This window comes from Monodon monoceros, unplaced genomic scaffold (genome assembly GCF_005190385.1).
Source record: "Monodon monoceros isolate NGI ecotype Baffin Bay Population unplaced genomic scaffold, NGI_Narwhal_1 Super_Scaffold_12, whole genome shotgun sequence".
NCBI classification, from domain to species: domain Eukaryota; kingdom Metazoa; phylum Chordata; class Mammalia; order Artiodactyla; family Monodontidae; genus Monodon; species Monodon monoceros.
The window spans coordinates 132,634,038-132,661,297 of NW_021703768.1; the positions used below are offsets into that span (position 1 = coordinate 132,634,038).

The window sequence follows — 27,260 nt, forward strand, 5'->3', positions numbered from 1 at the left end:
TTCCTTTGCTGTGCAAAAGCTTTTAAGTTTAATTAGTTCCCATTTGTTTATTTTTGCTTTTATTTCTGTTGCCTTAGGAGCAGATGCAAGAAAATATTGCTATGTTTTATGTCAAAGTGTTCTGCCCATGTGTTCCTCTGGGACTTTTATGGTTTCCGGTCTTACATTGAGGTCTTTAACCCACTTTATTTTTGCATGTGGTGTTAAAGAATATTCTAATTTCATTCTTTGACATGTAGCTGTCCAGTTTTCCCAGCATCACTTATCGAAGACTGTCTTTCCTCCATTGTATATTCTTACCTCCTTTGTCATAGATTAATTGACCATAAGTGTGTGGATTTATTTCTGGGCTCTCTATTCTCTTCCATTGATCTATGTGTCTATTTTTGAGCCAGTACCATAGTGTTTTGATTACTGTAGCTTTGTAGTATAGTCTGAAGTCAGGGAGTGTGATTCCTCCACCTCTGTTCTTCTTTCTCAAGACTGTTTTGGCAATTTGGGGTCTTTCATATTTCCATATAAATTTTTAAATTGTTTCTAGTTCTTTGAAAGCTGCCATTGGTATTTTGGTAGGGATTGTATTGAATCTGTAGATTGCATTGGGTAGTATGATCATTTTAACAATATTAATTCTTCCAATCCAAGAACACAGTATAACTTTCCATCTGTGTCATCTTCAGTAGTTTTCCAAGTACAAGTCTTTCACTTCCTTAGGCAGTTTTATTCCTAGGTATTTTTAGTATTTTTGATGTAGGATGTTTTCAAAAGATTCAATACAGGTCTTAATTTGGGGTTGGACTCTAGGCCTGAAAAGTCATATGGACTTTGAGACTGTTTATACATGAAGGGACCTTTAACTACCTGGAGTCAAACCCCTTGAGTTATATGTGAATAAACTGAGAACCAAAGAGAGGAATAGAGAAAAGGACCCTTAGAAGTCACTCAGGGCAGTTGCAGAAGTGAAAGCCAGGTTCTTCTCCCTCAACAAACATTATTTCACCAAATATTTATCGAGCACACCATACTAAGCAATGGAATATTCTAAGTAGACAAAGAAAACCCAGAGTCTCTACCCTTGAAAGTTTAGGAAAACAAGTCACCACCTTCAGTAAGAATGAAGTCATCATAGAAAACAAATTTAGGGTTACCAAAGGGGAAAGTGAGGGGCTAAATTAGGAGTATCGGATTAACAGATACACACTACTATATATAAAATAGATTAGAAACAAGGATTTACTGTACAGCACAGGAAACTATATTCATTATCTTGTAATAACCTATAATGGAAAATAATCTGAAATATACACACACACACATATTATATATATATATATATATATATACTGAATCACTTTGCTGTACACCTGAAACTAACACAATATTGTAAATCAACTATACTTCAATTTAAAAAAAAGAATGGAGTCGAGCTACACTGTGCCCCAATACAATTTATATACCATGATATAAACTGTATATCAGATATTAATACCATGTCCATTGATGCTTGGGGTTTTGAAGTTGTGAGTGACAAGGATGTCAGAAAATGAAATGTGAGCTGAGCTCCTGCTCACACACCTAGAGGGCACTGCCTTGTGTAAAGCAGAACATCTCCCCAAGAACTTATGAGATGATGGGTCCTTTTTCTTCCTTCCCAAAACCAAAACAATGCTTTCTACTTAAAAACATTGACAACAGATTTGTTTTGGGATGAAAACTGTCAGTTTTAGCCAGTGTGCCTTGCTGCAATAACACATGATTGTGAGCCATTTCCTCTACATCCATTTTAGGGAAGATGGGTGGATCAAAAAAACATAATAGCATTGGGCTTTTATCAGACAGGGTTAGGGGAATTTTCTAAAGGACTCAGCAGTCTCCCAAACCAAGACCACTGCATGACTTGGGCACCAGTTGAACTCCTGTGCTAGTAGCAATTATTCAAAATGTATGCTGAGCTCTGTCAAAACCTTTGTCAAGGCACCCTGTTGGTGGTGAGCATTGGGACTTAACACAATGTTGACAGAACCCTCTGCTTGTTAACTATCTATGTTGATAAAGAATGTCGACTTTTTATTGGGACACTCACATGGAACTATTTCCAAGAAATAGTAAGGGAAAAAAACAGTTCTATTTCGTGGGAACCCATTTTTGTAAAACACTGTGACAGAGGGACAGTGTATGTATATGCATATGTACCTGTATGGAAAAGTCACAGCAAAGATGTATGTGGATACCCATCAGACTATTCAGTGTCCTCTGTGGTAGGGAAACATGCTGAGGCAAGGAAGACTTTCAGTTGAAGGCTATATATTTATGTATCATTTGAGCATTTTACAACAAGAATGTACCAATGTACTGCTTATATAATACACGTAAAGGGTTTTGACTAAAGAAAACAAAACTGCAGGTTCTTACAAAAGTGGAAGTCTTTTACATTTGTGTAACATGTTTTTCACAGCCTAATTACAACCATCCTTTTCTTTATCCCAGATAGACAGAAAAGAAAGCAATTTAAGTTGCCTAAAGCAACATTCAGACATCACCAAGCCTCCAGAAAGATGAACGGTTATAAAATAATGCTTTAATAAATATACAAGGGCTTACACTGCAAATCACATGTTTTTCTACAAAGTAGGAAATACTTTGGGTCACTATATGCTTTTTGGAGGTCCGCTGTTGGAATCCATGTCACCTGTATCACTTAATTCATTCACCCAATTAATATTTATTGAGCGTCTGCTATGTGCCAGGCTATCCTTATTCAATGAGAGTCAGCTGGAATTTTACAGAGCTAAATTAAAGAAGTGGTGAAGACAAGGATTAGTATTTTCAGGAAAAAGAAAAAGAAATCACCAAAAACTGCTTTTCTGCATCACTCAGAATCTAGTATGCAGGTCTGGCAAAGCTTATTGCCTTTTATTATAATCATTTGCTTGGCCATCATGCTGTCCTGATGGACTCTGACTTCCTTGAAGGAAAAACAAATCTTTGTAGTATCTGTGGTGCCTGTATTGTGGCTTGAGTCTGTAGTACAGCAGGCATACATTCATTCATTCAATCCATCTACAAATATTTATTTGGCACCCACTACAGGTCAAGCATTGCACTAGGTCCTTAAGATATAAGATAAGTGACAGTTACTTTCCAGTTGAGGGTTGGGGGAGACAAATCACAAAAATGTAAACAATTAGAATTTCAGATTCAAACAAACTACGTAGCGAATAAACTAGAATAGAGATGGGCAGGTTGGCACTTTTGATAGGGTGTTCAGGGAAAGCTCTTAGATGCTATTTAAGATGATATTTCTCAAAGATGAGAAAGGCAGCTCTGCAAACAGTCTGAAAGAAGCATTCTAAACAGAGGGACACAAGTTCACTAAAAAAGGTGCTGGAACCGGAAAGAACTTGGTCTGTTCTAGAAGCAGAAAAGAAACCAGTGTTGATGAAACAAAAAAAAAGGAGGGGTTGGTGAGGTCAGAAGAAAGTTCAGGCCCTGGCGGAGCTGTTGAAAGGTTTTAAATAACAGAGTATTTGAACCTGGTTGATGAGTTTTAAAAAAGAAAAAGAAAATACTTAGGCTGCTGTGTGAGGAGAACAAACTATTAGGAAAGCAAAAGTGGAACTGGATGGATGGAATGGAGGGAGGGGAGTAGGGAGGGAGGAAATAAATGAGTGAATAAATATTAAATGTGACTACAAAGGAATAAGGCCTACGAGAGTCACTTGGCCTAGTTATTTTAGCTTAAACTGATTCTTAAGTCAAATTTCAAAAACCAAAACCAAATTACTTTGAGTGAAAGGAACACTGTTGAAATAAATTGCTTTCTAAAATGACTGCCTTGAGAAAGATAATATGCATTTAGTAATACACTGACTGGTATATTTGTTCAAAAATATACTACTGTTCTGAGGGAGACACAAGAGGGAAGAGATATGGGAACATATGTATATGTATAACTGATTCACTTTGTTATAAAGCAGAAACTAACACACCATTGTAAAGCAATTATACTCCAATAAAGATGTTAAAATTATATATATATATATATATATATACTACTGTACTATTGTCATGATACTTCAAATACAATCACATCTTTTGACACAGCATTTCCATATCCAGAATCATATACATTGGAAGTACACAAATGCACATAGGTTTTTGAATAAAGGATGTTCCTTGCAGCCTTATTTGAAATGGGGGGCGGAAAAAACCCAACTAAACATCTATGCATGCAAAAGTGATTTAATAGGTTATGCACATTTGTTCTACTTAATACTACATAGCTATCTAAGTAAAGGCTGCTGTCCCATTCTGACATGGAGCGATGGTCTTCTATAAGCAGTGGAAGAAATTAGGTTACCGTGTGTGCGTGCGTGTGTGTGTGTGTGTGTGTGTGTGTGTGTGTGTCTGTATATGAGAGAAAAAATAGAGAATGGCCCAGAACTTTGCTAATTCTAGAGCCAATAGCGACATGTGGCTGTTGAGCACTTAAAATGTGACTAGTCAGAATGGAGATGTGCTCTAAATGGAAAACACTCACTGGATTGTGAAGACTTAAAATGAAAAACAACAACAACACTGTATTTCTACTGGACAGTGCTGGCCTAGAAGGACTGTTCCTGGGGAGTAGGACTGGGGAGAAATTTTGATAGAGAGGACACGGAATAGGGACTTTCACCTTGAATTTAAACTCTACTCTATTTTTCAAAAAGCACTTAATTTAAAAATTTAAAAGCCAGTAGTAGGAATCCAAGCAAAATTTGTAGTTTAGTTAATAGTCACGTGCCAATGTTAAGATCTTAGTTTTGACAAATGGTACCATGGTTATATAAGCTGTTAACTGAAAAAACTGCTGAATACAGGAACTCTTTGTACTATCATTGCAATTTTTCGGCAAATCTCAAATTATTTCAAAATAAAAACCTAAAAAAAAAAAGGGAAACAAGCACTCTAACAAGATGTATTTTCTGCTTAGAGATTCTTACTCAGAGTCTCAACGTACTGTAAAGCAATTGGCTCCAAGTTAGCTTGCCCACCCAGAGTTCCTTGTAAACACATTTGCTTGAAATAAGGCAGCTAGGATAACTAAATGTCATATTCCTTAGTTCTCACCTGAAATTCCATCTATTCAGAAAACTCCTTTCTTCCCTGGTGGTTAGAGGCTGTCTGGTTGCTGCTTAGCTACCAGGAATTTTTGTTGGAGTAGGAGGCTTGCTGGAGAGAACAGGAAAGGGATCACCCCTCCGAGGACTTCACTGAGGCCTGGGCAGCTGGCAGCTTTCAAAGCCCCTCACCATTGGCTCCTTGCTTCAGCCCTCAGATTAAGGTCAAGAGATTTTTGCTAAGATCTTGTGGTGAACTTTGGGATAAAGAAATGAATAAAAAATCTACATTATTAGTATGGCAACCTTCACCTATATTTTTACAGTTGTTACTTTTTACTTAAGGGTTTCCAGAATAAAAACTAAATTCTGCATGCAAGTGAACAGGAATGGCAAGTAAAACTGGGTAATAAAATTTAAAACAGATTCAATATAGATATATGGATATAAGGATATTTCAGAACTGACCAAAAGAAGATAACACTGCATTGGAGTGTGAAATATTTCTATTTTACACAAACTAGGTGTAAAATGCATGAAAAAGTACAATTTCAAAATGTAGAAATTACAAAGGACATGTCAACTTATCATGAAGCAGCTTGTTAAGTATAGACTATAAAGCTATAATAAAATATTTTCCAAAGGTGACCCATCCACAAAACAATTATATTAAAATAATGTGGGTATTTAAACAGATGTCCCAGTGCCACCACCACACCTGAATAGCTTAAATAACTTTTTTTTTCTTTAAACATCACTGCTTTCACTGGAAAAAGAGTCACACCATAAGCAGAAGGAGTTTGACTAAGAATTTACAAAAGAAAACTACTACTAATAAAAGAGTGACTTGGAATGACCTTTATAATTAGTCAATACAACTGAAAAAAAAGATAGAGGATCTAGAATCCTGAAACTCATATTGCTCCACTGCATAGGTTTTCCACTGAAAATAGGCCAAAATCTGAGCCCTCCTGAAGCTTGAGAACCCTCCAACCAAGTGTTCCAGCTGCCCCTCTCCTTTTTCCCACTTCCCAACTGAGCCCCAGAAAAGGATGACAAAAATCTTAAAAATTACAGCACGAAGGGCATCTCTACTTACCTCTAGAAAGACTTTCTCAGTAGAAATCTGGACAGAAAATTAATTTGTATTCAGTTTTTTTTTAAATTCAAGCTTAAATGAGAATTAAATTTATATGGGACTAGGCATGAAGGGATGCCCCCAAATAAATTAATGACAGGTTAAACCACTTGGAATTTCTGCCTGGGGAATTCTAACACTAGAAGTGATAGGCAGTTAAAACACGGTAAGACCTTAATTTTTCAGTTTGAAGAGATCAAGGAGCCTCTTCTTGTACTGTGGGTCTCTATGGCAGAGCTCTGGGAGAAAAATCCTAAGCACTTCTAAGAGCAAACCACACATTCAATCTTTTTACATTGTTTTTAATTAAGTGACCACTTGCCATTGCCCAGACCCTCTGGGGTAGCTTGATAGTTTGTTACCCTTTCTGCCATCTTCTGTATTACAAATAATTGATGTAGAGTGGATCCTACCCTGAAAACCAGGGTTCCAATCTCTGCTGGAACACTCTAGACACGTCTAGAGTGCTGGCGCACTCTACTGCCCGCCTTGACCTTGAACTTAACTTATCCAAGTCTTAATTTCTTTCTATGAGGAGGAGGGTGGACAGGAAAACATTGCTACAGTATTTAAATCTATTTTTTTATTACAAAAAATGGATAAAATAATTCAAATTATAGAAGCACATAAAAGCAAAAAGTGAAACTATCTTTTGACTATTTGCCCTTGTGGAATAACCATATTAATTTGGGAATATTCTTCTGGATTATTTAAAGGCAAAAAAAAATTAGCATTAACTACATATACTATTCTAGAACTCTTTTTTCTTTTGACTTAGCAATATAGATTTCTCCTTTGACAAGTAACACAAGGTCTGTGAGAGTCGGGATCTTGTCTGTTTCCTTAACTGCTATATTTCTAGGAACTAAAACAGCGTCTGGCACAAAGCAGTCGACAAAAAATGTTCACTGAAAGAATGACTGACTGAATGAAATCATCCTTCCTGTCAGATCAATCAGAAGTTCTGTGGGGTCAGGGATGTGTCTATTTGGTCTCTCTCTATGATCCCAGCACCAGAGAACCTGGCACAGAGTAAGCACTTAATATTTGTTGAATTAGCAAAACAGCTCAATGATGAAGCCACCTAATTTTTTACTTGTGCCAGTGTGTTGACATACCACAATAACCAATTATTCCCCAACTGATGGAAAACATCTCTCACAAACACCATTGCAATGATCGCCTTTGTATATATATTCTTGTGTAAGGATTTTTGCAGAATAAGAATCCCTTTTGTGGGGGAATCATTAATCTGGTTCATATGTTTTCTGTGGTCCCTTCCCTCTAGAATTTCATAAATTTAAAACGCTTAACTTTTCAGCTTGTTAAATAGCTACTGCCTGGAACTTTGCAAACTGATCTCCCTGTAGAAAGCCAGTGCTTCCCAATACTGCCCAGATGCAGCCCAAACACTGCAACAGACAGGCTGCCTGCATCCTTGGTGACCAACATCTCCTGCATGCAACGCAGTAGCAGCTCAGTCATCACCTGGGGAAGGCAGTTTTCAGGCAGCGACAGGTCCCTATTGTTGATTCATTCAGCAGAAAGGGGAAAAAAGACAATAACACACTTCCAAGGGCCTGAGAAGGAAAGGATGCTGAGAAGAGCAGATGCTGGACAAGAGCAGAAAAGGGAGCTTAGGAGTATTTTCGAGTTCCCCAACAAGTGAAGCTCTGTCTGAGCTCTCCAATGGAAAAGTCTTCCCAGAAATCTACCTTTCTGCTTCTTTAATTTTTTCACTCCAAAGATATTTAGTAAGTTTCTATCCGTATTATGTGTCAGAGCTGTGCCAAGACTGGGGAGGAAGCAAATAGGCAAGATAGACCTACTCTCTACCATCTTGGAACTGAAGCTTAAGGGCCATTGTCTTTCCATCAGGGGATCTGACAGGGACAAATACAGATGGCTGGAGCCCTTTACCTACTTTCCACCAGGAAACAGAATTTGTGTCCCAGTCACTACTTCTTCTTTTGTGAGAAACACAGCTCAAGTTCTTTCCATGAATGGAGAAGTTGGTCAGAGATCTTTCCCTCTGAGTGCACCCCAAGCAAAACCTGTCAACACACACTAAGCATACTTCCTCTTTCTCCAGGAGCACCTGCCACACCACAGGCCTTGCTGGGCAGTCTTCTTAACTTAGGCCAAGGAGAGCTGTGCACTGGCACTTACTGTCACAGAGTCAACATTCAAAGAAGCATCAACCTTGAGACTCAAAGGGAACCTTCAAGACCATCTACTCCTACTCCAATAGTTTCCGAACCTGCCATGGTTCACAGAGCTCTTTGAGAATCGGCGGCCCCTTTAGACTTCCTGTACCAAAAAAGACACGCACGTATCTCAGCACATAATTTCCCCTGTATTTTCAGAAGCTTCACGGACACACCATATAACTGAATATCTGGAATTCCAGAGACCCCATATTAAGAATTCCTACTCTCTATAAAAGCCCATTTGAGCTCTAATGCCCTGATTAGCAGCCTCCGAGTTGGGTGGCGGGAACACAGAGGTAATGTTGTGCCTGTCTAAGTACAATGCTGGTCCCAGTTCAATCCTCGGGTGAGCTACTTATCTTTAGAACATGGAAAAACTCTGCTCGGTGGCCGAGGACAGAACCTCTAAAACCAGTCAGGTGAGCCATCTCATAGTTTTCAAAGAAGATAACCCCAAACCCCAAAAGGAAGTGGTGAATCTGGTGGCGTTGAAAGACAACAGCCCAGGGGTTGTCAGGACTGCTGCCCACTGCTGACGGAGCAGTAATACTTGTATGGATCCTCCATTTCATATACGTTCTCCTCAATGATATAGATGTTTTCCTCTGGATGTGTCCTCTCTCCTGCTGTATTTGCTAACCCCGAGGGAGGGAGGTTGGCCAAAGTGATGAGGCTGTGGAAATAAAGTGATGCAGTTGAGTTAAGCATCCCAGGCAACATGGAATAGAGTTAAAAGAATGGGCTTTGCTGAAAAGATAGCCACCAAGGCAGTATATGATCCTTGATCAGGTCCTGACTAGGCAGGGGAAACATAAAATAGTAATGAAAATAGTCTGGGGAATAACTGCACAAATTCAAATTAATCTGAATTTTCTTAGGTATAAAAATGGCATTGTGTTATCTAAGAGAATGTCCTTATTCTGAGGAAGTGCAGACTGAAGTGTTTAGGTGAAATGTCAAGATGTCTGAAACACCTTTACAAATGGTTCAGAAAAAAAAATATGTATGTAAATAAACAGATAAAGTAAATGTGACAAAATATTAAATGACATGCTTAGGTGAAGGGTTCTGCTGTTCCTTGCACTATTATTTCAATTATTATGTCAGCTTGAACAATTTCAAAAAGTAAAAGAAATGAATGTGTTATGGATCCAATGAGACTTGAGTTCAAATTCTGCCTCTGTTGCTTTCCACCCACGTGATCTTGGGTAAGTTGAATTTGCTGTTTTCATTTATCCATTCAAGAACTATTTAACGTGTTTATACTGTTCTATGCATCAAGAGATGCAACAGTGAACAAAACACAAAAATCCCCTAGAGGCTGTATATTAGTAAACTTAGTGTCTCAGGGTCCTCCTCTATAAAATGGGAATAAGTACTCTATCTCACAGGGCTGCTGTAAGGAACGTTTATTCATTCAATCCTCAAATATCAAATGCCTACTAAGAATTAGGTGTGTGCTAGGAGATACAGTTGTTAATGTGGCAGACAAGTTCCTAATTTTCTATGGAGTTTACATTTATAGGTGGAGATGAACATTAACCAAATAATTTCATAAAGAATGAATTATTGCATGTAAATATTACCTATTGATATTACCACATTTCAAGTTTCAGCTCTAATAAAGAATACTGACACAGAAAATATAAAGCCATTGATAATTAAATATTTTATTTGATCTTATTTGACTTTTTTACTGCAGACTATTTTGTCTTCATAACTATACGATCTAGATTTAGTCTAAAATTATTAGTGGTTTAGAGAGTATGCAGTGGACAGAATCACTTTTTTCTTGAAAGTTTTTAGAACAATACCTATGGTTAGGCCTCATCCCCAAAGATTCTGATTTATTTGCTCTGGGGTTGACAATAGTATGCTTAAGTGCCCTGGATGATTCTAATAGGCAATCAGAGTTAAGAAGAGCTGGGCTGGGTTGTAAAAGCCCTGAGAGTAGATTCTGAGTTTCTTGTTCACGTCTATAAACCAGTGGCCACCCAGAACCCGGATGTAGTAAGTACTCAATCAGCTGAAGGGTCAGTTCACTGAAAAAGCCCTTTAATCAGAAATATATAAGCATTTCCTATCAATGGGAGACAAATTCTCTACCTTAACTTTAGGACTAAAGAAGCTAGAGGGATTAGGGATCAAGAATAAAACCGAGCAGCATGTTAAATTTGCATTTCATAAATCTAGGCCTAAAGCAAAAAGGAAGTAGTAAAAATTTAGATCCCAAAGTCTCAGGGTAGGACTTCTAAGAGCAAAGATCAAAGCCCAAATTAGAGTAGGAATATCCAAGATTCCCACCTTCCACTACTGCACGCATTATTCTTACCTTAAATTTTGTATCTTCTCTTTGCTATCAGAATACCCTAGGTAAAAAGGCGAAGAAAAGTCAATTTAAAATGCTTTCATAAAGTAAATGAGATAAATAAAATGAGCTAACTGGAGGCAAAGATTGTTTAGGGAAGTCTGGTCTACCTATTAGATTGAATTAAATCAAACCACTGATATGCGTCTTGATTTATTACATAAACTATGCTGAAAGTAATGAAGGTGCATTTTTCATATTTAACAAATGTAGGGAGCGCCCACTACGTGTCTGGTAGTATGCTAAGCACCAGGGACACAAAGGTGAACTGTGAGCCCTGACATCATGAAACTTGTCTTCTAGTGAGAGAGGCATTTAAGAAAAAAAAAGTAAGTGGGAAAAATAAAATAATTTCAAATCGTGATGTAATAGAAAGAAAAGTATTGCAGCAAAATGGATGGGCCTAGAGATTATCATACTGAGTGAAGTAAATCAGACAAAGACAAATATTATATGATGTCACACATGTGACATCTAAAAAATAATACAAATGGATTTATTTGTAAAACAGGAACAGACACAGAAAACAAACTTATGGTTACCAAAGGGAAGGGGGGGGTAGGGATAAATTAGGGGTTTGGGAATAACAGATACACACCACTATAAATAAAATAGATAAACAACAGGGATTTACTGTATAGCAAGGGAACTATACTCAATTTTTTTTTTTTTGGTACGCGGGCCTCTCACTGCTGTGGCCTCTCCTGTTGCAGAGCACAGGCTCCGGACGCGCAGGCTCAGCGGCCATGGCTCACGGGCCCAGCCGCTCTACGGCATGTGAGATCTTCCCAGACCGGGGCACGAACCCGTGTCCCCTGCATCAGCAGGTGGACCGTCAACCACTGCGCCACCAGGGAAGCCCTCAATATCTTATAATAACCTATAATGGAAAAGAATCTGAAAATATATATATATATATTTTATATATATATAACTGAAATCACTTTGCTGTATACCTGAAACTAACACAATATTGTAAATCAACTGTATTTCAATTTTTAAAAAAAACAACAATGCACTGGAATAGATAATCAAGAAGGTAATCAGGAAAGAATTCTCAAAAGAAATGATCTTTAAGCTCAGTTCTGAAAGAAGAGAATGAGTCAGCCAAATGAAAAGCCGGGGTGAGCATTCTGGATCGAGTAAAGCCCTGGTAAAGATAGTAGTGAGTGGCTGAAACTGAAAGCATGGCTGGAATAAGAGAGTGGCACAAGGTAAGGTCTAAGAGGGAGGCTGGGCTAGATACTATAGGACCTTGTAAGTCATAATCAGGAGTTTGGATTTTATTCTAAGACATCGGAAATAACTGAAGGCCAGAAATATGATCTGACTGGGTTTTAAGACAATCACTCTGGCTGCTGTGTGGAGAATGAATTAAAAGGAGGTATGAAAAAATGAGGAGGTAAGTAGAGAACTGCCTCAGAGTAAGGTGGTGAAAGAGAGATGCAGAATTACGAATGGATTTTAGATATGATTTGGAGAAAGTGCAGGAAAGTGAAGTTGGATTGTGTATTAGGAGTGATGAAAGAGGGGATTCAAGGATGGCTTCTGGCTCTCTGGCTTAAGCAACCAGATGTATGATAATGAAACACTATGATGAAGAAGATCAGGGAGGGGGAGGTTGGGTTCTAAAAAGGTGGAATATAGACTCTAGAGCTCCTTTCTTGACACAACGTGGGACACATCTAAGTGGAGATAACAACTGGACAGCTGGCCAATCAGTATCAACACCTCTGAGTGCTGGAGAGAGAAATTAAGGATGACATTTAAGTCTATGGGAATATAGGTCGTCATCAGCCAGAGGGCATGGAGAGAGGAAAAGGGCCAGCCCTGGGGAATCACAACATCTAAAGATCATGCTGAAGAAGAGAAAATAACAAAAATGACTGAAAGGTGTGGCTAGTGAAGACACTGGTGTTTCAGAAGCCAAGAGAAGGAAGACTTTTTAGAATGAGTGAGAATCAACTTAGTTATTGCTGAAAGGCGTACTACAATGAAGACAGAGGTATCTACAGGATTTAGCAAAATGGAGGTCACTGGTGAGCTTGACTGAAACTATTTCCATGGCACCTCAGGTGTAGAAGCTAAATTGGGAGGGGGCGTGGTTAAAGAGTGTGGAGGGGTGAGAGGTCGGAACAACTCATCTGAGAAATACGGCTGTAAAGGAGAGCAGAGAAATGGGAGTCACTGGAGAGAAATGTGTGAACTAGGCCATATTTTTATACTAATAAAAATAGCATAAACAGGAATGGAGAGAGAGATGATTCTGGAGAAAGTGATCAAAGGAAGAACGAAGTCTTGGCTGAGGCAAAGTGGTTGAAACAGGCTTTTAATACTTCATCAGTGCAGTGAGAGGCGAGGGAGATTTGAGCATCAATGAAGTATGTGATGCTCATCTCAGACAGTGCACTAGAAACATACAGGATTGCTGGGCATTACTGAGTACCAATTTATGGCTTTGATGTCATGACTTAAAAACCTATCACCTTGGTTGTATGATTTTCTCCAGCAACTTCTAGGGAAAAGACTGCAGATCGAATACAACTTTCCCATCTATTCTTCCATGTAGTCATGTTTTGGGAGTAATCATATGTGTGCACAAAACATGACTTCTCCCACTCCTCATCACCCTGCTTGCATACCCTCTACACAAACCAGAACAGTCCCTAATATCCAGGCCTCGGCAAAACTCAAAAAGCGGGTGTGGTCATTGCTCCTTATCAACCTGTAGACTCCATATTCATGTGGTCAATTTCCAAACTCCACTGCTATCTCTCCATAAACCCAGGTAAGTGGGGTGAGTAGCTTCTTCCTCTCAGCAATCCATTTACCATTAATGGCTGAGTAACAAAATGGTGAGCAAGACAGCCCCAGTTTCAAATCCTCTATCAATTAACTGTGTAGCTTTGGGCAAGTTACTTAACCTTTTAGCACACTGGTTCTCCAACTGGTACATGAGAATAATATTAGTACCTTTCTCAACAGGGTAGTTATGAGGATTTAATGCACATAAAGCACTTGGCAGCTTCAAGCCACACAGGATGAGCAACTCATCCCAGTTTTCCCTGGACTGTTCCAGTTTTAGCACTGAAAACCCACACATTAGGAACCTCCTTCAATCCTGGGAAAATTTGGAATGGTTTGTAACCCTACACATAGTTGATGTTTATGTATTAGTAAGAAAAGCTGATAAAATAATAGTGGTATAAGGCCTTGGTCTCTGCACCAAAGAGAAGAGAATATGTCACAGTTATAAAAGTATGTGAGGCTTTCGGGGTGATGGAAGTGTTTGGGCATTGATTGCGGTGATGGTTTCCTGGGTGAAACCATCTATTGAAATTCATCAAGTTGAACACACTTTAAATATACAGTTTATTGCATATAAATCATACTTAATTTTTTTTAATAAAGATAAGTAACTTAGAAATAAAATATGTGTGCTGAGTGTCACAATGGAGGAAAATACAAACGCTGCGACTCTGGGCATGACCCAGTGTTAAAGGAACCTGCTACCCCTCTTTAAAGAACCATGCCTGAGAAATAAATAAGATAGAAAAATGCACAGAAGAAAGTGATTGTCGTTGTTGTGCTTCCTAATAAAACTGGACATGTTCATGAATTAAAAAGGTTTATTTTCTTAACAAAAGATAAAAAAACAGGTACTAGAATCAACCTGCTTGAATTCGAATTCCAGCTTTGCCACTTATTGATTCTGAAACCTTGAGAAAACCTTGAAAGCTTACTGTCTCTAAACGTTACTCTCCTCTGCTATGAGAATAGGAATAACAGTGCTATCTACCTTATATGAGATGGTGACAATAATAAATATAAAACATGCCTGTTACATGGTAAGCACTGAATAAAAATGAGCTATTATTATTGTTGAGGTTTGGAAGGACTAAAGAGTATTTATTCTAATCACCTGTAGGTATAAATATAAACTAATAGTTCTATCTTAGGCTTGTGTTGGTTCCTATATTAACAGTTCCTTATCAGATGGAGAGAGAAGCACCATCAAATGACTTACATTTGAGAATTAAAGCACCAGAGATAAGAACGAGAGCCAGCCCAGCAGAAACCCCTGCTCCGATGTAGAGGCCTATTCTGGTGGTGGTGCCCATGTCTTGTAACTCATTAGCCAGTGTGGATATTTCCTATGGAAACACAAACAGAATTGCAGCAAATGACCAGAAATCCATTGTCTGCCCAGCCAGTCTCATGACTTATGCATGGGACCATCCCTTTCACAGTATCTCAGGAACGCAGGGACCTTGAAATGACTCATGATCTGTCCCCTTCTAGACAAGCCTCAAACCACCCAAAGAAAGGGATTAGCTGAATCTTTGGAGTTAGCAAGGGAATAAGAGGTGCCTGTCTGTGCTGTGGGTGGAGAAGCAGCCTTAGTAAATGGACTCCCCTTTCCTCACATAAAAAGTGGGGCCCTGTTCATTGATGATTCCCTGGTGTTCCCAGGGAGTTTCAGAGTGGTCTAAATTTGGTGTCTTGCCATAAAACCCCAACTTTCACAGAAAGACAGTGATTTAAAAGCTAGGAATTTGCAGCCAGACTGTCTTGGGTTCAAATCCCAGTTCTGTCACCAAAGAGCTGTGTCATCAGGAAGAGCTGTGTAGAGTTATCTGGAAAATTAAGTGATGAAAACCAGAAAATGCTTGGCACAGAGCCTGGTACAGGATAAATCTCAATCAGTGGTAGCTATTATTGCTATTGCTCTAATTAATTAGATATTTTGTTAACTCAGTCACAGCGAACATACTGCTTCTAAAATTTCACTTCATGTTCCTCCTTTAAAAAGAGTAATGGTAAACACTTTTAAAACAACGTCAAGGAATTAAGTCTTCCATTTATTCAACAGACATTTACTGCAGGAGTGCACCGTGCAAGGTCACTTGCAGTAAGCACTGTGGGCACACAGAGGTACTGAAAAGGCAGACCTGGATTGCAAAGAAGACAGGACAAACAAAAAATGCTTGACACTGAGTCAGAGATTGAGGTAAATGAATGCAGACTCCTGGATACGTCCTCAAAGAATTTTCCAGTCACTGCTATCAGGTTGTTCTCTAATGCAGTGGTCCCCAACCTTTCTGGCGTTTCAAGGAAGACAATTTTTCCACAGACGGGGGTTGGGGGGGATGGAGGGGGGATGCTTCAGGCGGTAACACGAGCGATGGGGAGCGATGGGGAGCGGCAGATGAAGCTTTCACCCGCTGCTCACCTCCTGCTGTGCAGCCCAGTTCCTAACAGGCCGCAGACCAGTACCAGTCCACGGCCCGGGGATTGGGGACCTCTGTTTTAGTGGTTTTCCCTTTTACTCTGAGAAGGTGGGAGACACTAAAATGGTGGTCGATTAAAATACTGCTTTATTTTTAGTTAGATACCTAAGTTCTTGGCTTAGAATATTCTTGCCTTGTGTCTTATCATAAATAAATAAATTTAAACAAACAATCTTTGTCATTAGGGTTGCAATGGAAGCAAGGAGAAACATACTCTGGGGTGATGGAGGGTGTCCGAACCCTCCACAGTGGTATACAGCTGTGAAATTTGAGAATAAGGACAAAATGCTAAGGCTTCTTCCTTTTGGTTTTCCAGCACCTACTATGCGACAGGCACTTTACATGCATCACCCCACTCCATCCTTACAACAGGACTTGCAGTTACAACAGTTATCAGCAACATGTTACAGCCAAGGAACCTGAAGCCAAGGGAGATTAAGGCGTTTTCCCCCAAGGAATGAGTGGGCAGGAAGGAAGTCTAAAGCCATACTTTTTTTCCTCTGAGTTGAGCATTAAGGTCAGCTCACACACACAGTTACTCACTGTTTGATTTTTATCATGGAGGGTCTCCAGTGTCTGTGTCTCTGCCACAAAGAAGAAAAATAGCCAGTAGAACAGTTAAGAATGCTTTCTTTTATATGAGTTTTTTTAAATCTTAAAAGCTACCTATAATCCTATTTGAAATTAATTCTACTCCATTATCTTCACAATAATTAACTGAGAGACAAACAAAACTTACTGAACACTTACAAATCAACTTCAGGATGACCACATTTTTTTCGTCCAGATGATGTACCCAACTACTTATGTTCTATGAATTGGAGACTTCTTCCAGGAAAACCTATTTTGAATATGTGGTTTGTTGTGTCCTCAGGGCCCTAAAGAGGTCTTCAAAATTCCAACAACACTGATGACACAGAGGCAGGCATTATAATTAGACTTTTTTTAGATCAAATAACTGTTCTCTAATATTTATTTTGTTCATTTTTTTAATTGAAGTATAGTTGATTTACAATGTTGTGTTAGTTTCAGGTGTACAGCAAAGTGATTCAGAATATATATATATTCTTTTTCAGATTCTTTTCCCTTATAGGTTATTACAAAATATTGAGTATAGTTATACTTATACTATATAATATATATAGCTTATATATTATAGTTATATAGCTATACAGTAGGTCCTTGTTAATTATCTGTTTTACATATAGTAGTGTGTATATGTTAATCCCCAACTCTTAATTTATCCCTCCCTTCTCCTTCCCCTTTGGTAACCATACGTTTGTTTTCTATGTCTATAGGTCTATTTCTGTTTTGTATATAAGTTCGTATGTATCATTTTTTTTAGATTCCACATATAAGTGATATCATATGATATTTGCCTTTCTCTGTCTGGCTTACTTCACTTAGTATGATAATCTCAAAGTCCATCCATGTTGCTGCAAATGGCATTATTTCATCCTTTTTTATGACTGAGTAATATTCCATTGTACAAATGTCCATCAACAGATGAATGGATAAAGAAGATGTGGCATGGTTAGAATTTGAAAGGTAACGAAAGTTAATTTTCTTTAAAAAAAATTTAACATTTACTCATTAAGAGTAAGACAGGGTATTTTGTTCCCTAAAAAATTGAAAATAATAATAACTGTAACTATAATTTGCCATGAACAGGCATTGTACTAAATTCTTCAAGGGAAGTATCTCATTTAGCATTCAAAACAACTATCTTAAAGTAGGGACTATTAGTCCCATTACAGAGATGAAGAAGCTGAGAATTAGGAAGCTAAGTGACTTACCCAAAGTCACACAGCTTAGTGAATAACAGAAATGGCCTTCCAATTTAGGTCCACGTGGCTTTAAGCACACACTCTTAACTGTGCTGCCTCCAACAAGGCTCATCTCGGCACTGTGATGATGAAGCCTCCACACTGCCCAGCTGCCAGCTCACCTTCTTTCCTTTTTATTCATTTAGTTAGTCATCTGCCTATCCATTCGATGAACATGTACTACACCCCCACTCTATGCCAGGCACAGGGGACAGGGACAGAACAGTGAACAAGATGCGCACAGGCCCTGACCTCGTAAACACTGCATTCTAAAAACCAATAAGTTGTCAGCTTTGGGAAGCATGCCAACGTATTTTTCTGTGTGAGTCAGAGGATCTGAAACTTTCTAAATGTCAAGGTCACTTTCTGGAAGCTTAGAAGTCTAAACCTTTTAATGTAGAACTGGTTTACAGACTCTGATTTTAATATTATAAAAGCATATTCTCAGCCTAAAGTTTAAAAAAAAAAAAAAAAGGAAAGGAAAGAGATTATCTTCCACTTACCTTAGCTCCTATTTCCCAAAAGGAATTTAAAAATCACACTGGTGGAACTACTAAGTAAACATGTATCTTAACCACACACAACATTTTCTAGTGTAAATCCAGTTTCTGCTTCCCTATAGTTACTTTTCTTGGCTTAAATGGTAAGACTGTCTAACTTTTTTTTTTTTAATTTCATTTTACAGTGAAAATGATCAATAAAATAGAGCACTGTTGGGTTATCACACCTTATTTTCACATAGGTAGACATCAACCAAGATGGGTGGGACAGTTGGAGAAAGTTACAATGTTTTTCCTTGAGGACCCGAGACTGGGGGGTGGGGGGAGACAACAATGGGGGAGGCACGTGATGATTTTAAAAGTATATAAATTTAATAGTTACCATCTAGCATGTATTATGTGCCAGACATGGTGCTTCACACTTTATGTGCACAATATCTTTTAATCTTCACCACAATACGTAGGTACTGTTATTTTCTCAATTTTTAAAAAAAGAAACTGAGTCTCAGAGAAGTACTTTGTCCAAATCACACAGCTATTAACTGGCAAATCTGAGATTCAAACCAAGTCTACCTCCGAAGCTAAGGATTCATCCATGATCCAGTCCTGCCTTCTTCAGGTGGAAGAGAGATTGCATTTATTCTGTGCTCAAAGTGGGTTTAGGAGCTTCAAAGACCCTTGGGACTCCTACTTGTTAAGGCTCCTCTCCACTTTATAGCGAGCATATTAAATGTACCCACATTACTCAGCCATAAAAAGAAATGAAATTGAGTTATTTGTAGTGAGGTGGATGGACCTAGAGTCTGCCATACAGAGTGAAGTAAGTCAGAAAGAAAAACAAGGAACAAGACAAGGTTGTCCACTCTCACCACTATTATTCAACATAGTTTTGGAAGTTTTAGCCACAGCAATCAGAGAAGAAAAAGAAATAAAAGGAATCCAAATTGGAATAGAAGACGTAAAGCTGTCACTGCAGATGACAGGATACACAGAGAATCCTAAAGATGCTACTAGAAAACTACTAGAGCTAATCAATGAATTTGGTAAAGTAGCAGGATACAAAATTAATGCACAGAAATCTCTTGCATTCCTATACACTAATGATGAAAAATCTGAAAGAGAAATCAAGGAAACACTCTCATTTACTATTTCAACAAAAAGAATAAAATAACTAGGAATAAACCTACCTAAGGAGACAAAAGACCTATATGCAGAAAACTATAAGACACTGATGAAAGCAATTAAAGATGATACAAACAGATGGAGAGAGATACCATGTTCTTGGATTGGAAGAATCAACATTGTGAAAATGACTATACTACCCAAAGCAATCTTCAGATTCAATGCAATCCCTATCAAACTACCAAGGGCATTTTTCACAGAACTAGAACAAAAAATTTCACAATTTGTATGGAAACACAAAAGACCCCAAAAAGCCAAAGCAATCTTGAGAAAGAAAAACAGAGTTGGAGGAATCAGACTCCCTGACTTCAGCCTATACTACAAAGCTACAGTAATCAAGACAGTATGGTACTGGCACAAAAACAGAAATATAGATCAATGGAACAGGACAGAAAGCCCAGAGATAAACCCACACTCATATGGTCACCTTATTTTTGATAAAGGAGACAAGAATATACGATGGAGAAAAGACAGCCTTTTCAATAAGTGGTGCTGGGAAAACTGGACAGCTACATGTAAAAGAATGAAATTAGAACACTCCCTAACACCATACACAAAAATAAGCTCAAAATGGATTAAAGACCTAAATGTGAATGGCCTAAATGTAAGACCAGACACTATAAAACTCTTAGAGGAAAACACAGGCAGAACACTCTATGACATAAATCACAGCAATATCCTTTTTGACCCACCTCCTAGAGAAATGGAAATAAAAACAAAAATAAACAAATGAGGCCTAATAAATCTTAAAAGCTGGGCTTCCCTGGTGGCTCAGTGGTTGAGAGTCCGCCTGCCGATGCAGGGGACACGGGTTCGTGCCTCAGTCCGGGAAGATCCCACATGCCACGGAGTGGCTGGGCCCGTGAGCCATGGCCACTGAGCCTGCGCATCCGGAGCCTGTGCTCCGCAATGGGAGAGGCCATAACAGTGAGAGGCCCGTGTACCGAAAAAAAAACAAAAAAAACTTAAAAGCTTTTTCACAGCAAAGGAAACCATAAACAAGACAAAAAGACAACCCTCAGAATGTGAGAAAATACTTGCAAATGAAGCAACTGACAAAGGATTAATCTCCAAAATTTACAAGTAGCTCATGCAGCTCAATATCAACAAAACAAACAACCCAATCCAAAAATGGGCAGAAGACCTAAATAGACATTTCTCCAAAGAAGATATACAGATTGCCAACAAGCACATAAAAGAATGCTCAACATCACTAATCATTAGAGAAATGCAAATCAAACCTACAATGAGGTATCACCTCACACCAGTCAGAATGACCATCGTCAAAAAATCTACAAACAATAAATGCTGAAGAGGGTGTGGAGAAAAGGGAACCCTCTTGCACTGTTGGTGGGAATGTAAATTGATACAGCCACTATGGAGAACAGTATGGAGGTTCCTTAAAAAACTAAAAATGGAACTACCATTCAACCCAGCAATCCCACGACTGGGCATATATCCTGAGAAAACCATAATTCAAAAAGAGTCACGTACCACAATGTTCTTTGCAGCTCTATTTACAATAGCCAGGACACGGAAGCAACCTAAGTGTCCATCAACAGATGAATGGATAAAGAAGATGTGGCACATATATACAATGGAATATTACTCAGCCATAAAAAGAAATGAAATTGAGTTATTTGAAGTGAGGTGGGTGGACCTAGAGTCTGTCATACTGAGTGAAGTAAGTCAGAAAGAGAAAAACAAATACCGTATGCTAACACATATATAGAACCTAAAGGAAAAAAAAATGGCTCTGAAGAACCTAGGGGCAGGACAGGAATAAAGACACAGACGTAGAGAATGGACTTGAGGACACGGGGAGGGGGAAGGGTAAACTGGGATGAAGTGAGAGAGTGGCATGGACATATATACACTACCAAATGTAAAATAGATAGCTAGTGGGAAGCAGCCACATAGCACAGGGAGATCAGCTTGCTGCTTTGTGTCCACCTAGAGGGATGGGATAGGGAGGGCGGGAGGGAGACACAAGAGGGAGGGAATATGGGGATATATGTATAGGTATAGCTGATTCACTTTGTTATACAGCAGAAACTACCACAACATTGTAAAGCAATTATACTGCAATAAAGATGTTATAAAAAATTAAAAAAAAAAAAAGAATTGCAAAACTGAAAGAAAAGTACCCACATTACACACTAAAGAAAAGGTGTAACTACACACAAGTTGACTTGCATGTAACTAACTGAAATAATATTACATATTATAGTCATGTCATTAAATACTAATTAATTTCAATTTTCCATTTGATTTTCACAGTTTGGAGCCATTGCCTTTCTTTGTTTAAGTATTTTCTCAGGCCTTTGAAAAGCTCAGAGATTGTAGGTGCTCTGCCTATATTCTCAGATGCAAAAGATGGCTCCATTTCTGTTGCCCTAAAGGGAAGGAACAAACAAGTAAAAACTGAAAGGAAGGACACTTCTGGTTATGGTATAGACACTTCTAAAAAAACACGCACTGTGTTGTGAGGAAGCTACCTCTCCATCTCAGAAGGTGTGTAAGCATACAGCAAATGCCAACTTGGGAGTGATGTTGTAAAGAACCTCGAAACACGAGATGGGAAAGTGGGATCCTTCAAGTCTCTTCTAGGTCTACAGTTGTAGGATTCTTTAAAATATAACAATGGCATATGATGAACACATGTATGATTTGGTTAGCCCACTACGTGGGCGATCATCTGTTTCCACCATATTTAATTTCCTCACTAATTTCGTAAGAGATGTTGGCTACCAGTGGCTAAAGAACCACCAAAGATTCAACCTCTAGAGAGCTGATGTTAATATCTATAATAATAATTAATATTTAAGTGCTTTCTCTGGGCCAGGCACTATGCTGAGTGCTTTACATACATGATCACATCAATCTTTACAACAATCTTATGACATAGGCACTGGAATTACCCTCATTGTAGAGGTAAGGAAATTGAGCCTCACAGAGTTTGAGCAACATAACTGAGTTCATGAAACTAATACAAAAAGCTGACATTAGAACCCATCCTGCCTGTCACTGACATACTTAACCACAATCTCATTCTGCCTCTGAATCTTACCGATAATGACAATAACTAACATGTATTGAGTAGGTACCATGATCAGACACTGGGCTAAGCACTTTAGACACGCTTCCTTATTTAAATCTGAGATTTATGAGATTAGGATTTGGAATTTACCTATTATTAACCTCATTTTACAGAATGAAAGACTGAGCTCCAGAGAGTTTAGGGAGACCAGGACTCTGACAGGAAATATTTAAGATTAACCTCCCTGATCAACGTGACCTGAGGTCTGCTCTTTCGACCCTATCTTCTCTTCCAAAGCGGCAGGGAAAAGTCCTTGTTGAATTAGTTGAAGAATTTAGCTGCTCCTTCTGAGGTCAAAATCTGAGGAAGATGATGGACTTTATTCCAATTAGAAGGGATTCTTGAAATCACCTAATCCAGATTACACCAAACATGGACTGGAGTCAGTTCATGAAAACATCACCAGTCCAGGAGTAAATCAGAAAATAATAAGGACAGCGTAATGAGTTTTTCATTAGATTAAACATATTTAATTTAAAACTGTCCTTTTTTTTTAATGCAGGGGTGGCAATAGTAGAAATTTTTCTTTCCTTGTTTGGCAAAATACATAGCTCATCAAAATTCTTTTTTGGGGGTTGGGAATTATACTGGGTGGTGAGATCCAAAAGTCTCTGAACCCATACCTCAGACAGAAGAGGAAGTTGCTTTCCAGAGAGGTGAAAGGCTTTGGCCCAGGTCTGAGGGCTACTCCTGACTAATTTAGAACCCTAACCCAGGGCTCCTTTTTCCCAGCACAAATTTACTTCCACCACCTCCCTCACCTCAAACACTATCTTGGGTGCACAATTTGAGAAAACTCAAACTGTTTTCTCATGTTTTCCCCATATTCAAAATCCTCTTAACTCAGAAACCAACTAAAGGCATCCTCCTAGACCCCATATGTAATTACCTGAGCCAGGTCCCTCGGTGGTGAGCGTCCTTGGAAAGGCTGTAGTGATGTCCCTCCATGGAGTCCCAGCAGGGGTGACCTTGGCTAAAGACAGAAACCAACGTAAGGATGAGGCCTCTCTGAGAGAAGAGAGCTTGTTGCAGGGAATCAAAGGGGCAGCAGAAATAACTGTAAACACAACAAAAGAAGAGAAATACATGCTCAACTTCCAAACCTACCTGAACACACCTTCGTTGAGAGTGTATGACAATCCAAATGTCTGACAGAGGTGTGTTACAGTCATCATTATCACAGTATAATTGTTAATAATGGAACTTACAGCCACAGTAAATGTTTTTCATCAAACACCTCATAAAATCCTTCCAGTGGCCTATAGGGTAGGCAGTATCATATTTTACAGAGGAGGTCACAGAGTTTAAATAACTTGCCCAAGATTACACAGCTGGTAAGAAGCAGTGTCAGATTTGAACTTAGCTCCATCAGCCACTAAGTACATGCTCTATAAATGTTAAAATATGCAAGCACACGTGCCCCCTCTCCCCGACACATGCAGAGTCCAGTGGTTCTCAATCCTGGCTGCACATGGGGGAGAATCATCAGGGGTAGACTTTGTAAAACCCCCGCACTCAGGCTCTACCTCCAGAGGTGGTGATTTTTCTGGTTGTGGGGTGGAGCCCAAGCATCTGTAGGAGTTAAAATGTTCCCCAGGTGATTTTAATGACCGCTCAGGTACTCAGACCTCTGATCTAGGCCTTTCCTCCATTCTCTAGATCCTGGCCATGAGGTTCAAAATAGATGGAGGGAATTAAACATGGCTGGGCATTGCTGGTGAGGCCTGTTAAACTTTAGGTCTTAGGGGCCCAACCTGAGGGCTTTAATTGAGAAGACCAGAGGTGAGACCAATCAGTGTATTTAATATGATCCACAGGCAAATCTCATTCAGAAAGAAAGTATGCAAAGGTCCACTCACCTGGTTTGATGACCAACTCCAGGTTTGATTTTTGGTCATTCATTAGGCCTGGGAATTGGATCCGGCAGCAATAGGTCCCACTGTCAGCTAAAGTCACATTCTTTATGGTCAAGGTCACGTCTCCTTTGTGGAAATTCCTCTTTAGTAGGTATCTGCTGGATGTCCAATAGTTCAAGTTCCTTCCATCAGTGCTGAGTACCAAACTGTGACATTGAAACAAAGGGCAGGGTCCCTTGCCCCAACACACAGGCACGAGATCCTCAGGGGTGGGTGGAGAGTAGGCGCAGGGCAGATCAGCATCCTGACCCACCTCAGACACGTATACTCCTTCCAAAGACCCTGCATAAAGAGGGAAGGAGAGCAATGAGGGAGGCTGCTCCATTTCAAGAAAACTGCAAGCAATGCCTTGCAGAATAAAGAGGAAACCACTACTGCTATCCTGTTTGGAGGACAGTTCACTACAGCAATGATTCTCAGACTTGAGGGGCACTGGAATCTCCAGGAAGCCTTGTTCAAACACAGACAGCTGGGCTCAACCATCAGAGTTTAGAGTTAATCAATCTGATTAAATATTAATCGGAGCTCCTGATTTAATAGTTTGGCGGGGGGAGGGGGGCAAAAATTTGTATTTCTAACAAGCTCCCAGGACATGCTGATATGGCTGGTCTCAAAACCTCCCTTTGAAAACCAGTGCCCCAGGAGAGAACTGTGGCCGGTCCTGTGAACACCGAAGGGCAGTGCTGATGGAAACAGACAATCAGACAATGGGTAATTGTCGGCCAGGAAAAGAGCTCACCCATCTGGGCTAGTTGTCTGTTCACCAACACAGGGCAGTTATCCTAACACAAATCTCTTTTGTTTTTCAAGCACCAGGCACATAATAAATAAAAACCCTTGGCTGAATAAGAAGTTAGTGTATGGCTGTTCTGAGGTTGAAAATTAATTTATATATATATATATATATATATATATATATATATATGTACACACACATATTCAAACAGCATAAAAAGTATATGAAAACTCTACGCCCTCTCCCTGCTCTTTTCCATTTCCCAGCTCCCTTTCCCAGAGTCTATTCATTAAGAAGCATTCATGTATTCCCACTCCCCTGCAACACACACACACACACACACACACACACACACACACACACAGAGAGAGAGAAGTCCAATATACCCATTATTCTGCTCTTTGTTTTCTTCAATTCACCTTATGACTTACAGACATCTCATATCATTATGTTTCATCAGCATCACTGTTTGTATCATGGATATATCATAATTTCTTTACCCACTACCCTACTGGTGGACATTTAGGTTGCTTCCAAACTTTTGCTCTTGCTAGCATTATGATGACCATCCTTGCATCTTCATCCTGCACCATCCAATTCCAAAACTCCAGACTTACTTGTAAGTAGTAGCAGCAAGAGCAGGACACAGTCAAAGGAAAAATGTGAAAACATGGGTTCTGAAGAAGAAAAGGCAAAGAATGGCTCTGTTTAGGTGCCGTTTTAATTCTCCAGCTGAACTGGGTACTTCCTGGAACTGTCTCTCCTCCCCAGTCACAGGAGCAGTGGCCACTCTCCCAACTGCAGGCCCAGCACACCAGATGTCTGACGACCAATCACTCCTCTATTAACACTGTCAAGTCTACGATGACAGCAAAGGAAACCCCGCTTCTCTCCTATGCTAGACCACACACATCCTGTGAGGACTCTGACATTTATTCTGTCCGCATCAACAAAGAGGAAGCAATAATCAGAGGAAGAAAAGGGTTACTTCATCAAGTGTCTCTTGGCAAGTAGAGTGAACCCTCTACTGTCTCCGGTGAAATAATATATAGTCCTCTGTTTGAAGTGGACAGTATTTATTGGAAACACAGGTAGAAATGTATCACTCATGCATTCATTCAGTCAAGTCAGTCAACTGGTGAGTCCTGTGACCAATGTTTATGAAGCACCTACTATGTGTCAGGCACTGGACTAGGAGGTGGGAAATACCACCATGAATGGCCTATTCCTTATACTCATGTTTAGGTGCCCTTTTCGCTCCGGTCATGAGCCTAATTCTTAGCCTTTGCTCTAATACGAATTGGGCTATGTCATATAACCTTGTTAGGTTTGCCTCCTCATTTATAAAGTTTATAAAATGAGAAAATTGTGCTAGGTGATATATGCACAGCTCCCTGCTCTAATATTCTGACTTTGACCTGAACTTCCAAACTCTTCCACTTAGGAAAAATGCGTTCCTTTCTGCAATGCTTCTTTCCCCCTCCTGTGGGGGGAACTGAGGGGACCTCAATGCTCTATTTCCTCTCATATACACAAGATGTCCCCTCTCCTCCCACCCCACAGGCTTTGGGCATTAACTGTCAGAAAGTATTGAGTTCCAGCCACACTCTCCATCACTGAGGTAACATCTCAGACCCAAACAATCTCAGCCCTGGGAGAGTAACTTTTGTCTGGAAACCTTAAAAGCCAATGGTTATTTACAAAAGGGAAGTAAGATCACGATGAAATAGTTTCTGAAAGCCCTGTGGCCTTTCTCTGTCTTCTCTGCCTGAATTTCCTTGTCATTCACTTTATTTATTTTATTTTATTTTTTTCTAGTTGCAGTGAGCGGGGGCTACTCTTCGTTGTGGTGCACGGGCTTCTCGTTGCGGTGGCTTCTCTTGTTGCAGAG

General features: G+C 39.3%; 1 protein-coding gene across 3 annotated transcripts; it reads right to left on the reverse strand.

Annotated features, from left to right (window-relative positions):
- Positions 1-5,603: 5,603 nt before the first annotated feature.
- On the reverse strand, positions 5,604-27,260 carry HAVCR2 (hepatitis A virus cellular receptor 2). 3 transcript variants are annotated; one of them, XM_029217473.1, is made up of 7 exons: positions 25,987-27,260; positions 24,577-24,915; positions 23,607-23,774; positions 16,653-16,693; positions 14,846-14,972; positions 10,783-10,819; positions 5,604-9,123 (listed from the first exon to the last, which is right to left on the reverse strand). In XM_029217473.1, exons 1-7 carry the CDS (start codon positions 26,039-26,041, stop codon positions 8,964-8,966), a joined length of 927 nt encoding a protein of 308 aa, XP_029073306.1. In that variant the 5' UTR covers positions 26,042-27,260; the 3' UTR covers positions 5,604-8,963. The 3 variants fall into 3 exon arrangements, with proteins under 3 accessions (XP_029073306.1, XP_029073308.1, XP_029073307.1); XM_029217474.1 differs by having other exon boundaries at positions 8,578-9,123; positions 23,607-23,690; XM_029217475.1 differs by lacking the exons at positions 14,846-14,972; positions 16,653-16,693 and having other exon boundaries at positions 23,607-23,690.

Bases quoted from the DNA above. Each gene is read 5' to 3' on its own strand.
- HAVCR2 (XM_029217473.1), bottom strand. From the start codon at position 26,041: ATGTTTTCACATTTTTCCTTTGACTGTGTCCTGCTCTTGCTGCTACTA. The intron at 24,916-25,986 runs GTAAGTCTGGAG...CTCTTTATGCAG, and splicing joins CTTGCTGCTACTACTTACAA to GGTCTTTGGAAGGAGTATAC. The intron at 23,775-24,576 runs GTGAGTGGACCT...TTGTGTTTACAG, and splicing joins GGAGTTGGTCATCAAACCAG to TTATTTCTGCTGCCCCTTTG.